The following is a 17,704-nucleotide window of genomic DNA, read 5'->3' as shown; positions in this document are numbered from 1 at the left end:
AGCCCTCTACGTAAACAGAAGTATGTCTTTTCATATCAAAGCATAGCGTCAGGTTCCTCATATGGATGCATTCACAGCAATGGCAAACATCATTTAATTAAAAAAAACAATATCCTCTTGATTTTCTCTTAAAGTAATTACAAGGCTGCTTATTTCAGGAAAGTAAAGCTAAGCACTGTTTATTTTACTTAACTTCACTCAGCATGAACTTTCCCTTCCTACCCAAAGAGTTGGAATTGACAGACTCAATATCAAAACGGTTCATGTAGAGCACTCCGTATTTAGAATATATTTAAACATCAGGACAAATGCATACACAGAAAGAATTACTGTCAAACAACTTCAAAGTCGTTTTAACTGGAGAAAGAGAAGGAGGAGAGAACAGAAAGCCTGGGAGGATGACAGGGAAATAGTGGGTACGGCAAAAGCGCACAAAAACGAAGGAGAAAAATTGGAACAAAACAGCCACAGGGAGCACAAACTCCTGCTGCAATGTCCTTTCTATAATGGAGGATGGCGAAGTGCTGAGGCAGAACTTTTCCCATCGAGAACAAGAACAAGTGGCTCTGTGCGTCCTGCTAATATGAAACAAGTAGAGGACCACTGCCAGACTTCCCAGCCCCCATCCTGCCAACTCCCAAGCCTTATTTCACCACCAACACAAGTGGGCTTTATCCCTAAGCAGATTTACTCCCTCTGAAGAGGCAAAAACATCAGATCACACCCAGTAACTCCCACATATTCATCCAGTACACTTGACTTGCATTGAAAAGCTACAAGAATGGAGGTGATGATATATTTGCATGTGTGCGTCAGACTGCTGACAGTTCTCAAGACATAAAGCAGAAGGCAATCAATTCTTGACATTAGGATCAATTTAAAAATATCTCCTCAGTCCTAAAATAGAGACACATTCAAAGAAATCTTTTTTTTTTTTTTAGTTTTGATACTAAATTTGACCTGCATTTAAAATGGCTTTGACAGAAAATGTGCTGATATAGTAGCATCTTCTCACACTAAAATAATTCCACTCCAATTACCCAGAAATAATCCCCTGCTAAGAAGTCAAAGGTCAAACAAAGTGACTGTCAGCTTGTGTGGAGCATGTGATTACAGATGTGCTCACGATGCCGCTGTTGGAGACGAAAGGCCTTCACAGTTCATCATAAAAAAAAAAAATCAAAATGAAAACTAAAAGAAAGCAGTTTAAGAAAAAGTTGTACAGTAGCTGAGGGATGTTGTCATGTGTAGCTCTTCTGATTTGAAATAGGCAGAGCTGTGAAAAGGTCGTTTCAACATAATTTTACTCGACAAGCTATTTGCTTTAGGTGACAGGCTGTTAAATCCCTTTTCTGCACCTAGACAGCTCTGGATGTAAATATACACTTACCTCCGCATCTTTCCCAGGCTGCATTTAACAGGATCAGACAGTATTTTTTAAACACAGATGGTAAAATGATCAGATGATGGTCTGACTCACGCAGTAAATTCAGGAAGGGTGCTCATTTTGCATGCTGGGGTAGAGGAAGGATTCAGATCCTTTACTTGCACCACACTGTAAAAATACTCCACTACGAGTCAATGTTAACTAACCAACAGTATGTCAGTATGGTCAAGAAAGCAAGATACTATTATATGATAATGAACTTGATTATTAAGGCATGCGGCGGAGTAATGTGACTATCGGCCTACGTTTGTCAGTCTGTTTGTCTGACTGTTCACATTACTCAAAAACGGATTAACGGAGTTGGATGAAATTTTCAGGGAAGGCCAGAAATGACACAAGGACGAACTGATTAGCTTTTGGCAGTGATGTGGCTTATAGTCTGAATCCACTATTTCTGTATCATTGATAAAGGCACGGCGTCACTGCAACTGTGACTACAAGTGAATACTATGTCAGCTGCTTGCCAGCGATCACATGATTGTAATCCTACTACAAATCAGCCGCTGCCGACTTAATCTAAAATATTCAAAAGCAAGGTTTCTGTATGAAAAACAACTGATAGTTACATCTCTATTTCACATGGTTTAGATGTAAAATTTTGATAAAGCTACTGGTAGCAATAGCTGTCAAATAAATGTAGAAGTAGTGAAAAGTATGAAGTGAAATATAAATAAGAACTTCAAAAACTGTAAGCACAACTATGAGTGACTGTACTTATCTACATTCCAACACTGTGTGTGTGTGTCATCACACATAAAATCAAAATATTTGATTCACTTTGGCCCTGCAGGGAATAGGACATAAAACATGGATGGCACTTCAGCCACATCAAGTCTTCCAACACAGACAGGGTGAGAAATGCCTTTCATTTCGATGTGAAGGACTTGAAAATAAATCAAAATACTGTAATACATCAAAAGCTGCACTTCTTATCACTCTGTGGTGAGTTGTGGCAAAGAAGAAAGATTAAACCATGCTCTGGCTTAGCAACTCAAATTAAGGCTAAGCTGAGCTAACCCTCACACTGCACTCCAGATAACCATCCTCTCCTCCGCAGTGTACTTTTGAAAGACATAGCTGTTAATTCCAGAACAACAGCAATAAAAGTACCTGCCACTGGTGAACAGAGGGAGCGTCATAATCTTTAAAGAAGGAACAGAGGAGTGAGGGGGGGTAGGGCGGATGATGGCGATCAAAGACAATTCAGCAACTTTGCTATTCCTATTCCTCCCTCATCTGCAATTCTTTTTAGCAGCTTGGATTGCCTCTTACAGAATTTGTTGTTTTACAGCTCTGTTGCCTCCTCCTCCACCTCTCGATTTTCACCAAAGCCAAAAGAATTGATTTGCAAATGCGCATTCAAAGGTAAATTGGCATTGGTGAGGGAGGCAGGCTGGAGTGCTTTCTCTGCTGCCTCCTACTCCTTGACCCTGTGGAGACAACAAAATGAGGCAGTTGCATTAGAATACAAAGTGCTGGCCATAAAGAGACAACCTCCCTAATTGAGTCTGTGTTGATGCTAAACTTCTAAATGGGTAGGGTCAACTTTGGGAAAAGGAAATTGGGTGTTTTTATCGCGTCTCTCTCGGGGCCATGCAGTACCTCCGTGTGTAGGGAGCTAAAGCTGCTTCTTTCTGCTCCTTTCTTCGAGAAGCGCGGATCATGCAAATTGGGAGAAAAAAGATCCAAACTCCCACGGCAGCTCCAAAAAAAATTGCCCTTTCCACTAACAACTCTGTTTCATGCTCCCTCTGAGTATGGCCTCTTCCTCTGGCGAAGCAGCTGAAATGAGGTTTGGCTAGATGTTCGGGCAAGTTGACAAGGCAGAAGCAGCTTGCTGTTGATAGTCAGCAAACAGCAGTGTGTTCCTGGTCCAACAGGAACAGACAGTTGAGTCTAACAGACCATGTTTACACAAAAAAAAATGTCCTTATGGTAAAACACGGCTGAGAGGCTTGGGAGTTGATTAAGCTTTGATTTAGTTCCAACACCAGAAAAAAGGCCTGAGAGGGCAGCAGAATGTCTCTTTTCACATGGAGATTTCAACTGTTTCCTTTGACTTTGAAATGTACTTTCTTCGAGATTCCACAGCCCATTCTACAAAACATGAAATATCAACATCGATAAAGCGAAGGCTGACTCAACTAAACTATTCTCATATTTAAACAAAGAGCTCTGAATGCAAACAAGAGGGGCAACAGAAATTCTGAGAACTTAAATACAACTAGTCCAACATCCTTCAAGTTATCACAGATCCTGCCAAGAGTTGTCAGTTTCAGTTCCAGCAGCCCGCCGGTAACAAGCATCGATTTTCTCTGCTGATTCCACCACGGGGGGTTTTGGATAGGCTTTGAAAGAACAAGAGAACAGCAACTGTATTTGGCGACTCACTGTTCTATGTGATGAGAGCAAGAAGAGACAAGAAGAAATAGAGGGGAAAACACCCGAGGAAGGAGGAAAGAATAGATACTGGCTGCAGGGATTCTTCATAAGAGAGTGAAGTTTAAGATAGAAAACCATTTCCGCACAGTCTTGAATAAGGATGGATTACTTATGATGGCTAATTATTGGTTCACTGGCATTCAGCAACAGAAGCACTGTGTATTTGCTCCCTCACTCATGTCTGGGTAGGAATCCTTAAGGGGCTCCAGCACAGTGCAGCGCTGGTCACCGGTGGCCAAACACAGCTGTGGGGAAACGCCACTGGTTTCCGGTCCCACAGCGGTATACTGGCATCTTAAGATTGGCCCTTATTAGATCTGCATCCACTTATGCACATAGATGTCGACTGCTATCTGCTCTCTCTGTGTGACCGCATAGATCACATACGCCACTCCGAGGGAGGAGAGGGTCGAGACAGGGGCTTTCTGAGTCCACAACTCAAAGGAAAACAATCACAGTGTGCAAAAATAAACTGTGGGGGCTGTTTTTACTTCTCCTACTGCTTATTAGAGTTGACATCTAAGCTTATTTTCCATTCATAAGTCAAATTTTAAATAATCTACATGTACAGATCTACAATTTAGGTTTCAGGGTTCAGCAATGAATGATGATGGGGGTTTCAGCCCTGTTCTTTCAGTGCGATTGTATATAAAGCAGCCCTATTCAATTAGCGGCCCGCGGGCCACATGCGGCCCGAAAGCAACCGTCGAGTGGCCCTAAAGCAACTGCCGAGTGATTGGGACTTGGGTTCGAGAAAAACAGAAAAACATCTTTCAGTAACACTGACAAGTTCTTACAAAAATTCCAACATTATTGCAAACATTGAATGCAACACTTACCGTAACCTAGCAACTAACCCACAATGCATTGTGTTGAGGAGACGCGTTTGAAAAGTTATCATTAGCAGTTCTATACAGGCGAAAATAGCAGCATGTCTTTTTCTATCCTGAAACGACAAATCGGCGAGGAAAACCTACGGTTTAATCCTGCGTGGACTGACAAGTATTTATTTATTTACCACCAAGTCCGAACGCCAAACCAATGCGTTTACTCTGCAACGAGTGCTTTGCAGCGCTGAAAGATTATAATGTCCGAAGACACCACGTTGGAAAAACATGCCGCGTTTCGGACAAACTTTCCCGAGGGACGTCATGAGAGAGCGGCTATAATTCAGAGTTTGACTGCATCTTACAACCGGAGCTGTACTACAATGAAGCGGACCTGCACAGCTCAGGAAAGGGCCACGAAAAAGAGGCCGTTCATAGACTCAGAAACTGTGAAGGACTGCATGTTGGCTGTCGTGGATGAAGTTTTAACGGACGATCAAGTTAAGACAAGTGTGACATCTGCTATCAAACAGGTCTGACACGTCAAACATTCTCGCCACAGATGTCTTCGAGACATGGTAAGTGCAACAAAGCAGCGTGCTGTAGCAGACACTAAAGGTAGTTTTATGTATTTATGTGACTATTTTCTGTTCACTTATTAGAAGTTTAATATTTAAGAAAGACATTTTGTTTTGACAGTTATTTCACTTAGTTGCACTTTATTATGCACTTTGATGTCAGCTTTATTTCGTTTCAAAGGGATACTAACTATCACTGTGCCTACTGTTTATTTTTTTGATTATATGCACTGAAGCTGTGACTGTCTCAGATGAGACCAAATATGGACAGGGACAAACTCTGTTTTTTGTTATTTCAAAAGAAGAAAAATGTCTCAAGTTCTGAAAAGTTACTGTTAAACAAGTTACTTTTTAATGCACTTTGAGATGTGACCAAAACAAAAGATGGTGTTTCTAATCAGCACTTAGTTTTTATGTTCATATGCACCTTAACCTGTGCTTATATTTACCTATCAAAATGTGTTGAAGTTGTGTGTTTGAAATGTAAAATTTAAAGAAGCAGTATTTCAGCACAGGTTTAGTTTAAGTACTGCTCTTCTATTGTGTTTATGTCCTTTTGGATGTGGCAATACGTTTATAAACATCCAGTGTGTTTGTTATCTGATCTGTTTGTGTTTATTTTAAATGGTTAACTTTGCTCACTGTCTGCTAAAAACGTCCGGCCCAGCTCATGTTCTTAGTCTGAAAATCCGGCCACAGTCAGTTTTTAATTGAAAAGAGTCAGACTTACGCCTAGGAGCCATAATGAAGGGCAAAACGTTTCCAAAAAACAACAGAAATGAAAGAAAGTGAATGTAGCACAATCCAATGTGGCATACAACCGGCGAATGTAAACAAAGCCGTCTTTCCCTTTGCCATACATCGGAATAATTGAACAAGAGTTTCTCAGTAAATTTATGGAAGATGACGACATAACCATGAAACGCCGTAGGTCGAGTACGTCGTAAACCGAGGACCAGGTGTATATAATAACATGTAATGTATTACTATGTTATGATTTTACTGGTCCGGCCCACTTGAGATCAAATTGCGCTGAATGTGGCCCCTGAACTAAAATGAGCGTGACACCCCTGCCATATTGGGAATGAACTTGAATCTGTATGAAACACTAAGAATGTGTAACTGTAGTAATCCTTATTTATGATGATAATATTTGCATGAAAGTAGATAAATGCACCCTTCACATACTGTTAGAGATTCAAAAAAAAACACTGGTTTTGACATGTAATTAGGCAGTGAAGTGTTGAAAGTGATGTTGAGGAAGTTTAGGCAGGGCAAGCGATGGATTCGCATCTAGCAGCTGTCACTTCTCTAAATGCTTTTAATTTCCGAGGTGAGTTGCACTTAACAAGATAACAAGAAGAGCAGCCACTCTAATTGCCTCGTCAAGTAAGTAATGTTTCTTTATTACGTCCAGGCAAAGCTGTCAATCATCAAGCAGAGATGCTAGAGAGAACAAATAGCCACAGAGACACTAACTGCTGCTATCCTCAAGTCACTTTTTGTGTATCAACACTCCCATCACAAAATAACAGGTACCCAGCGACTGTCACTTTTCAAAAAGAGCTGTCCCTGTCAGTTCTAAAGCTGGCTATTAAATCACTGACAGTGGCTGTCAAAATCCCTCCGGTACAGCATCACCTTGATACACCAGTGCTGAAAATGATCCATTATCACTTGGCTCTTTCCCATGCCGAGCTTTCAAGTGTCAGACTCTCACAAATATATCCAACCCACCCAACAAAGTCACGGAGGTGACAGCTGCAGCTATACCCGTGGGCTTTTCCTTTTGATTCTGCCGCTGAGTTTTGCTGCTTCTCCAAACTACACTCCGGAAAAGTTGTCGGACAATAAAAACTGGGAAACATGAAGATCTGATGGACTGTCTCACCAGTCAGACTCAGTGATTATTAGACAGGTGGTCAGACACAGGAGAGACAAAAGACGGGATTCCTGGGGTTGTGGAAAAACAATGCAAAAATACTGCTGGCAAATCAGAAGGATTTTCCATTTTTGAACGGTTACTTGTTCAGCCGTGTAAATAAATATTTCTACTGATATAACTAGGACAGTGTAGAATTTTTAATACTGCTTATGCTGATTCCATTTTCCCTTCTGTGTTGCAATATATCTAAATGAGTAATCACGCCAAATGAAACAACAAGGAATCTAAAAATACAAGAAAAGCACTCGGAGAACACAGTGCTCTGCCAAGGCTGCTCAATTGTTTTATCATTTTTGACACATAAGTCCTGATAAGTCCACAGCGGTCTATTTGTAGTAGGATCACAATCATGATCATCAGCAGGCAGCTGACGTAGTGTTCACTTGTAGTCATAGTTACAGTGATACCATGCTGCCATCCCACAATGATACAGAAATCTTTAACAAATCTGTGGATCCAGAGTATAAGCTGCATCACTGCCAAAATCTAATCAGGTGGTCCTTGTGTCATTTCTGACCTTTCTAAAAATTTCATCCAAATCCATCGGTCCATTTTCGAGTAATGTTACGAACAGACAGACAGACAGACAAACAAACGTACACCGTCACACAAGGAGTAATAACTGAAAAGTTGCAGGTAAAACCATCCTGCAGTAGCTGTGCAGTGGATTTATAGTTCTTTTGTAAGACACTAATGGTGCATAGATTGTGTTTATACTGTACAACAACACTTGTGTGGAAACCCATCTGGCTAAACATCTGGAATTTATTACAGGGGGATTTAATATTTAACAACTGTGATGAATTACACACTCTTGCAAAGCTCTGTCCATGTGTGTTAGTTCTATGGATGTTGCTTTTCCCAATTATGCCACAGAATGCTTTACATTTTGTACACACAATCACAACTGCTTCCCCTATAGGTCTGTCGCTCAGCCCCCTGGTGCGATATTATCTATATCATGACACACACATTCTCCAATTACACCCCATCTCTCTTTTATACACAAACAGACACCAAAGGCCTCTTTGAAGGCGCTGTAGACATTACGGATGTGTCCCATTTTTGTGGGCCGAGAGGATCCAGGACGGGGAGACGCCTCTCCTGAGATGAAGTTGTCAGATTGTTGCAGTCAGCATTTGACAGGGATGTTTTCGAGTCATCTTAATCCTTCATCCAATGACGGTCAGGAAATTTTCTTTTTTCCACTGGGAGACCAAAGCAAAATTGATTCTGTTCATGCAATGCAAAACAACACCTACAGCACCTGTATTATCCAATTACCAGCTGGATTATGCCACATGATTATGCCGTTTCGCAGGGCAACGCTGTCTAGTGCTCCATGACTGAGACAGCACTGCAGTGAGACAGCAGTGGCCCGTGGCTCGCCTCACTCCCTGTATATTTCAGTATTATGACCAGCAATGGGGAGGTCAGCGCTCCTAAAACCACTGGAACTAATGTCGGGGGCCGTCCATCTGTCTGCAGCCCGAGGTGGGAAGCTCAGGCGGTATTGTGTCAGGCCCCTCAGGCGGTCACCCTTGAGCCCTTCAAGGAGAAGGCAGAGATGACTTGTCCTGTCAGCACCCTTTGCTAAATAGAGTTCCTGCTCAGTTTAAGGCCCTTTACTTTGATCCCCGATGGAGAAGTCCAAGTGCCTCATCGTTTGTTTATTTTGGCACTCTTTGGTAGGAATGTGCAAGATAGATGTACTCTACCATTCAGAAATTTGGGGTCACCCGGGCAATTTCATATTTTCCATGAAAACGCACACTTTTATTCATGTGCTAACATAGCTGCACAAGGGTTTTCTAATCATCAATTAGCCTTTCAACACCATTAGCTAACACAATGTAGCATTAGAACACAGGAGTGATGGTTGCTAGAAATGGGCCTCTGTGACCCTATGGAGATATTCCATTAAAAATCAGCCGTTTCCAGATAGAATAGTCATTTACCTCATTAACAATGTCTAGACTGTATTTCTGATTCATTTAATGTTATCTTCATTCAAAAAAAATAAGGACATTTCTAAGTGACGCCAAGCTTTTCAACGGTAGTGTAGATATTAAGTACTGCCATTAAGAGAGGGGGGAGCAGTCCTTGCTTTGCAGATGGGAGCCATGAAAACACCCCAAAGTTACATTTTACAAAGGAAAAGACAATGTATGTTTTTTTTTTCATTTGCTATGGTAGAATGCACAAATAACTTGTTAATAATGCATCACGAGGCCTTGTCAGTCTGTTGCGTAATGAATATTTGAGAATGTAAAATCCTATTATCACGGGTATACACGATGAGTGCCTGTTCAGTTAGAGGCACACAGAAATTCAGCTCAACTCCCAGTTTTTTTGACAATTTATTTCTAACTTCTAAATTTAGCAGGCCTGGGAAAAAAAAGGCAGAAATAGGCAACTAAGCTTCAAACAGCAATTTCAGCGCGTGATTAACGCTGCTGATTCTGAGATGACAGGAAGAGGATGTTTAGTTCCTTGCCCGGACTTTTGAGTGTTGTTTTTCAGTCGGTGTAAATTGAGATTCTCTTTTACCTTGAATGCTTTTCAGGAGGTATACCGTGGCTCATTTCAATGTATCATACCAAAGCTATTGACAGCCTAATTGATCTGTAAGGAACAGATGGGCACGCAGGTGGGGGAGGAGGAAGGTAGTCTCAGTGTGTGAGTGCCCGTTTGTTCTCAAAAATGACTACAAAGGTTTCTATGTGGCTTTTTTTCTCTCTGCAATAAAAAGCAGACATGTTGTCAATATGCCAATCGCAAAGCTTCTGAGCTTCTATATGTTGCTGTGCTGTTATGAGCCATCCTCACTGATTGTAAGACTGAGATAAATAACAAGCTACAGCAGCGTTAACCCTTTGTAATGTGGATAATTAGCTTTGGCTTCTATAATTACCACCTAAATAAAATGGAGGTGTCTCTTTCTAAGAACACTGACTGGATTTAAAACCGCCTAACGTAGTATATAGTATGTACTGCACAGTGCGCACTGCGTTTTATAGTAATATGCAGTATGGAGCTGTTAAATCCTGTTATTTTTCAGTATGCAATTTAGCCGTTTTCTGGTTTTGGAAAGCACAATGTCATCCTTGTTTCAATCAAACCTGGTGCCTGTAATGAAACCTACTGACTGATGTTTTTTTCCATTTCCCATTTCAATGACGCGCTGGTTCGGCCACATTGTGAGTATTTTATAATTTCAGTAAAATACATCAAAAACGATCCAATATGTTCTGTGTCCTTTAACACATACAATAACAACAGTGGCAATGATAATAAATGTAATTAAATTAATGGAACAAAAACATGAAATTATACTGTGGCCTTTCGTTATTATTATTAAATTACAGTATACAGTTCAAGGCAGCCAAAAATTCTTCTGTTGGCAAAAAAGTCTGTCGCTGTGTAATGTTTGCAAAGTTGTAAGGAAGCCCTAGAAGCTGGTGTTGGGAATGTTCCAGCCCAGCGAAGTAGACAGCTTTGATCCACACTGCAGATTTTGCTGTTTTTTTTTTTGCATACTACATAACTACTGCTAGTATAGTAGGTGGCTTCAAACACAGCCACTGTCTGTTCCATAAAACTCACTGTCAACAGTTTTCAGAAAAAAAGTGCTTTCTAACATATGGAATGTCTCTATACTATAATACTATAATCTGAGCATCAGCTATAACTCCAGTCAATCTGTCCTTGACCTGTCCACTAAAGCTCACCAGCCTACTCCACTCTCAGTCAGTGGAAATGACAGCATGTCTGAAATGCCTCATGTGCAAACACAGACCACCAGTAACAGAAGAAAAGACTTTAAACAATCACACGTCTTGGTAATTGTGCCATTCCAGCCACATTACACCCCACAGCACTTCCCTCCCTAAAGGAAATGGAGTTGTGTGCTCAGACTGTAATTACAGTGTGGGTATTGGGGTTTGGTGTGGGCTATTTGATCTGGTAACTTGTCTGTTTGGGGACATTCACGAGACAACAAGGCAGCTGTTTTCAACCGCTGCCTGGAAGTCACTTCAATAAAGTGCATGGCAAACACATGGCCCGTTGACTGTGTTGACTGATGGGGCCAGAGATGACTGGCAGACTCCAGTGTCACCTTACTGACCAAACAGTCTGAAGACAGATCCCTGAAATGTGACTCTGGCTCCGTGGGCCAGTCAAATGTGAAAAGGAAAGGGAAGATGAGTACGATGACTGTTCTTATCTCATGCTATGAAGCTAATTCTATCACATTTATTTTCCCAACATATCTGTGCTGATTTCTTCTCCCTTTAATCTATGCAACTCTGCGTAACGATGTCAGAATGTGACAGAAACAAGCATTTAAATGTAAATTTCAATGATTGAGATGAAAGTCTCGGCTAAAAACAGTACAGGTCTTTTTTTTTTAAATCACTGTGTGTTTTGCTAAAGTGAAAATAAGTAGCTTTAATCCAGCCTTTGTAGTCCCAGAGGAGCATCTGGAGTCACTGAAGGAACACTTTCACAGATGCTGAGTTCATATGCTCCCGGTTCATAGCCAGTGTTTACAGGCTTGTAAAAGGGAGCCTCAGCAGCAGGGCCGGGCCCAAAGACATCACACTGTCACAAACTATATCATCCCACTTGTGTCAAAAAAAAAATGCTTTTGTACATCACAGTCGGAGGTGTTTCTGTGTTGAGCACAAAGGAGGAGGTATGTTGACAAAGAGCCTGTGGCTAACTGGTAGTAATTTAACAGCTGTACACGTGTGACTGATGGAGGATCTGAGGAGCCAGCATCCAGTCTCATTTAAGCAGGTCTTCATCATCCTAGAGGTATCTCAGTCTGCCAGAAAGAGTCAGACACGGGCTGATGATGCCCATAAGTGGTGGTAAATTTCTCTTCATGAAGCTGAAAATGAAAAGCAGTGTGTGCATATCTTTGAATATAAAGTCATTTTTAAAAAGCAATTAAACAGCAAAACACAATACACTGCTTTGGGCATACATTACCGTTCAAAAGTTTGGGGTCACCCAGACAATTTCATGTTTGCCATGAAAACGCACACTTTTATTCATGTGTTAACATAATTGCACAAGGGTTTTCTAATCATCAATTAGCCTTTCAACACCATTAGCTAACACAATGTAGCATTAGAACACAGGAGTGATGGTTGCTGGAAATGGGCTTCTGATTCATTTAATGTTATCTTCGTTAAAAACAATGTTTTTCTTTCAAAAATAAGGACATTTCTGAGTGACCCCAAACTTTTGAACAGTAGTGTATATATATCTAAGGATTCAAGAAATGCTAAACCCAAAGAAACTAAGCGGTGTACTACAGAATAGCTGTTTATTAACCAAAACTCCTTGTATTGTATGTTTGTGTCTCTGTTCAGTGCCACACAACTACAGTAGATCTACACAACACAAGACACAAGAGTGAGACCAGATGGAAGCAGAAGAGCAGAGTAACATCTAACATGCAGCATCTGGGGAAGGCTTTTATCCAAAACTCATCATCGTACCAAGAAATCATACATTTTTCAGCACCGCCGTCCAGGAAGGGAAATCAAACTCCCAACCCTCCTGCACAGTTCACTGCGTCAGCAAACAGAAACTGTTCTTGTTTCACAGTTGCTTGGTGCCCATGATATGTCTTCACCTAATGGGCCTTATAATAGAGATAAATGAGCACAACAAAGTGGGATTTCTGTGGGGAGCAGATGCTGGTGTGAACCCGGCGTCCCTTGGGCAAGACACACAGTAAAGCTGCATATGGGCTACTCTAATGTGGACTGGTTTAAGTGGCCTTTTAAATGACATCATCCAGGGGGGATTACTCACTTGTGTACAAATGGGTTCCTGAAGGATCCACTGATTGATAGCTATATGTTAAGGCGTAACTTTTGCACGAGTAAAATTACAAGTGCTTCTCATTTTTTTTTTGTCCTGAGGGACCTCCATCAGAGTCTGTGAGCTCTAGTTTTGGGGACCATAAAGGCTCCATCTGGGCAAAGCCACAACAACCAGCCAATTTAAACTTACCATATGCCAAAGTTCTGAGTGCAAATAAAACCAGCAGGGGAACCAGAGTCGAACGGTACTCCATCATACACTCGGATTGTTCATAAGGCTGCTCACAGTCTTCACAGCATGCAGTTTGTCTGTCCAGCAGCGCTCATATATCCAGACAGACGTGGGAAGAAGCTCCAGTCTATGGGATGAAATCTCTGCAACCAGCAGCCAACTCCACAGGCAGCATCTCAGCAGCTGGACAGTTCACCCACAAGTTCAAACATCCCTCACAGGAACTTCTTTTTTTCTTTTTTCCTTCACCCACCACCGGCTCCAAAAGTCTAAACCCACGGACAGTCCGTAAAACGCGAGCCGCAGGTGATGAGCGGAGCGGCGGCTGTGAGAGGCGAGCAGCACCCGGTCACCGAGTCCCGTCCTCTCCCGCCTCTTACGCGAATATCACCGAGGAGAAATCTTCAGAGAGAAGTCCTCTCGCAGCGAAACAGTCCCGAAGTGCTGTAAGTCATCGCTACAGGGGGAGAAGTTGACTCTGTTAAACTTCCAGCTTCGTCTGTTCCTCCGGCAGCTGCGCTCCTTTCCCTCCGCTCCGCTCCGCCACTAGGACTGGATGACTCCCACATCCTCTCCCCACAACAACACGGTCCCAGAGCCAAAACACGGCACCGGTCAAGGCAGCCATACTAAGATGAAGGGTTTCTGGTTATCCTTTCAAAATAAAACCAAACTAAAACAACGCACTGCGATGCCTGAGGCCTATTTGTAAAACAAGCAACACGTTTAAAAGTTCGTGCTCGTGATAGTTGCAGACACAGCTGTATTTTTATTTATTAGTGCGTCACATCTCCATAACAGGTTGCGGTCAGGCAAAGAGCACAAATTCTTAAACTTGATTCCAGCTTACCAGGATTTAATATGCTACCATTCACTTTCCACATCCCCATAGGCCAGTGTGATTTTTTAATAATCCTGTTTGTTGTAAATTTCCTGATTTAATGCACATTACAATCTATATTTGCTGAGTGATTAATTACATTTATCTATTAATGCAGTATGATCATTTGCGCATGTACTGTGGGGGATTTTTCTTATAATTCCACTTTTTGTAATTCGGTTTATTTTCTGTTTTGTGACTGTTATAGCCTACTGTGTTATGTTGAAGGTACACTCACTAAGCTTCCGGTGAGTTCTTGCTTGATTCTGTCTAACTTAACCATCCCAGCGCCTGTCTCTTAAAGGGCCACTGCACTCAATAACAACGCACATGATGTGGGAGTCACTGAAGGACCGTCCCCCTGAAACCTGTCATGCTTTTCCTATGTTTTCTAAATAAATAAATATGTTTACAAAAGCACCTAGTTATCTGGGTAATTTATTTAAATAAATTTTATATAAAAGTAGTGTTTAATTTAAGCTGAATATAACCTATATATTTCAGGTCTCAGGTCATTACAGTTGTTCTTTAGGTTGGACCACATCCACGCACTGTAACTATATTTATTGTAATTATTCCTTATGTCAATGATTGTTGTCAACTGTAATTTTAATCAAATAGACATCAATATACACAATAACAGCTACAACAATAAAACCACTGACAAGAATAACATTGATTGTCCTGTTGCAATGGCACCTGTCAAGGTAGGATTATAACAGACAGCGACTGAAAAGCCAGATCCTAATGTTGATGTGTTGGAAGCAGGAAAAATGTGCATAATACAGATTTGACAGACTTAGTCCAGGACCAAATAGCAACTGACATATCAAAATACATATACACACTAAAAGTGGTCCAAGGAAGCATACAAATATAAACCAGACATTGATGTGCATGGGGAGTGAGTGCTGGTCCCTGGGGTCAGATCCCAAAGAAGAGCCACTGTAGCACACAATTCTGAAAACCTTCATGCTACATGTTACTATGGCAGAAGGGCGTCAGGACACACAGAACATCACAGCTTAGTGGGTGGGCTCAGTGGGGCTGTGTAGATGCAGACAGAAAATTAAATGTGAGCACCAGACCTGGACCAATGAGCAATGGAAGAAGGTGGCCAGGTCTGATGAATTGTGCTTCCTTTTACATCATGTGGATGGCCAGGTGTCTGCGCACCATTTAAGTGGGGAAGAGATGGCATCATGATGCACTATGGGAAAAATGCAACTGGTGGAAGCAGTGTGATGCTCAGGGTAATGTTCTGCTGGGAAATTTTGGCACCTGCATTCATGGATGTTATTTTGACATGTAGCACTTCAGTAAACGTTGTTGCAGACCATGTACACCACCTCATGGCAGCTGCATTCCTTAATGGAAGTGACCTCTCTCACCTGGATAATGATCCCGGCCACACTGCAAAAATGCTTCAGTAAGGAATGGAGAAACATGACATGGAACATGAAGAGTTTACGGTGTAGACTTGGCCTCCAAATTCTCCATATGTACCTGGAAAACAAGTCCTAATATTTAAAGAAACCCTTGCTAATGAATTGGTGGCTGATAACACATTACCACTTTAGAGGCCAATGGAGTCCAGGTTTCAATACAACTGAGCTGTTTTGGTACCACCAGGGAGACCAAGGAGGTTCTAATGTTGCAGTGATTATTTTATGTTGGACATGATTTTATTTCTTGGTTTAAGTTTCGCCATATACACTGCCTGTCCAAAAGGAAAGTCGATACCTGGATTGAACTAAACAAATAGGTAAGAGCCTTCCATTGGATCATTACTGCGGTGATGAAGATGTTTCAGCTGCAACAACTTACTTAACCCTAGCTGATGCAGTGAGGAGCTTCTCACTTCTTACACAACCATGTAGGAAGACATGTCCTGTGGTCATGGAAAGGATGTTAATCTGTCTCAGAAGGGGCCTGCATCAAGCAAAGAAAAAAACTAAGGAGATGTCTGAAACTACTAAAATCGGGTTAAGAACCATCCAACACATTACTAAAACCTGGTAGGATAGTAGTGAACCATCATCTTAGAGGAAGACATAAAGGTTGGAACAAACTGTTGGATGATCATGATTGGAGATCATTTAAACATTTAGTGAAATCATATCATAGGAGATCAACAGTCGAAATCACAGCTATGTTTAATAGTGAAAGTAAGAGCATTTCCACATGCGCAATGTGAAGAGAACTCAATGGACTGGGACTAAACGGCTGCATAGCTCTAAGAAAACCACTGACCATTGAGGCTAAATGAAAAAAAGGGCTTCAATTTGCTATGGAGCATAAAGATTGGAGTCTGGAGCACTGAAAGAAGGTCATGTGATCTAATGGCTCCAGATTTACCCTGTTCCAATGTGATGGGCGCATCACAGTAAGAAGAGAGATGTATGAAGTGTTGCACTCATCATGCCTAGTGCCTACCGTGCAAGCCTGTGAAGGCAGTGCTATGATCTGTGGCTGCTGCAATTGGTCAGGTCCAGGTTCAGTAACGTTATGTGCCCAAAGAATGAGGTGAGCTGATTACCTGAATATACTGAATGACCAGGTCTTTCCATCAATGGAGTTATTCTTCCCTCAAGGCACGGGCATATTCCGAGATAACAATGTCAGGATTCATGGGGCTCTCATCGTGAATGAATGGTTCAGGGAGCATGATGTGCTGGAGAAGACTTGGAGCAGTCCGACTCTCCCATCATCAATACAAGATCTTGGCAGAAAATTAATCCAACTCTGGACAGAAATAAATACTGTGAAATTGCAAAAGCTTATCCAAATAATGTTCATGGTCCCTTTTTAAATAAACTGATTAATAATAATAAATAATGCCACAGTGAATGAGTGCCATTCTCAAAGCTAAAGGCAATCCAACAAAATATTAGAGTGTGCAACTTTTTATTTGGACAGGCAGTGTATTTACATCACCCTTGTGGTAATTTTAACAGTTTTCCAACTTTAACGGGTAACATCTTCCCAAAGCATAAAGGGTGAGACAAACTATTACCATCATCAAAGTCTGTTAAAGCATTTTGTATCCTTGAACCATTTGAAGTGGTGATGTTAATATATTGCTGTAATGATTCCATTTGAATCAATTTAGAAACAATCCTTTTTTCATTGAAGTCACAATATTCAATGTGGTGCAAATGCCAACATTTATCTCAAAGCTGTTATCTTACCAGAGAGGCATAAATTATGTTGGCAGTGGTGTGAGACCAAATGCAAATTTATCTTACATGTGAAAGACCTTTGATCGTACCGACTCTGGTGCTATGTATACAAATCAGGCAATGGAAATGACTCAGGCTCAAGAGATACAAACAAACCCCACACACCCCTGCAAAATGTCACTATTTATCTGAGCACAGACTTTGCCTGCACTTGATGGAAAGCGAGAAGCAATATTACATGTGCCAGGAGATACGGCAAACTGCAGCCAATGAGACTTGACATAGCAAGAGCCACAATTCTGCAATGAAGCAATAAGGAATGATTGGG

At 41.4% G+C, this 17,704-nt stretch overlaps 1 protein-coding gene across 5 annotated transcripts in view; it reads right to left on the bottom strand.

The window, feature by feature from the left end:
• robo3 (roundabout, axon guidance receptor, homolog 3 (Drosophila)) overlaps window positions 1-17,704 on the bottom strand; it is a 202,508-nt gene that overhangs the window by 97,880 nt on the left and 86,924 nt on the right. Inside the window, exon 1 of one of the 5 annotated variants that reach the window (XM_055017393.1) lies at window positions 13,273-13,882. The exons of the other annotated variants lie outside the window; for them this stretch is intronic. Coding sequence (XP_054873368.1) covers window positions 13,273-13,339 — 67 coding nt within the window. The 5' untranslated portion in view covers window positions 13,340-13,882. Of the gene's footprint in view, window positions 1-13,272; window positions 13,883-17,704 lie in introns of those variants that run through there. 5 annotated transcript variants of the gene reach the window in all.

This window comes from Amphiprion ocellaris, chromosome 14, assembly GCF_022539595.1.
Source record: "Amphiprion ocellaris isolate individual 3 ecotype Okinawa chromosome 14, ASM2253959v1, whole genome shotgun sequence".
Classification (NCBI taxonomy): Eukaryota; Metazoa; Chordata; class Actinopteri; family Pomacentridae; genus Amphiprion; species Amphiprion ocellaris.
The sequence above is the reverse complement of the archived record's forward strand: the minus strand, read 5'-3'. Positions and strand labels throughout refer to the sequence as shown.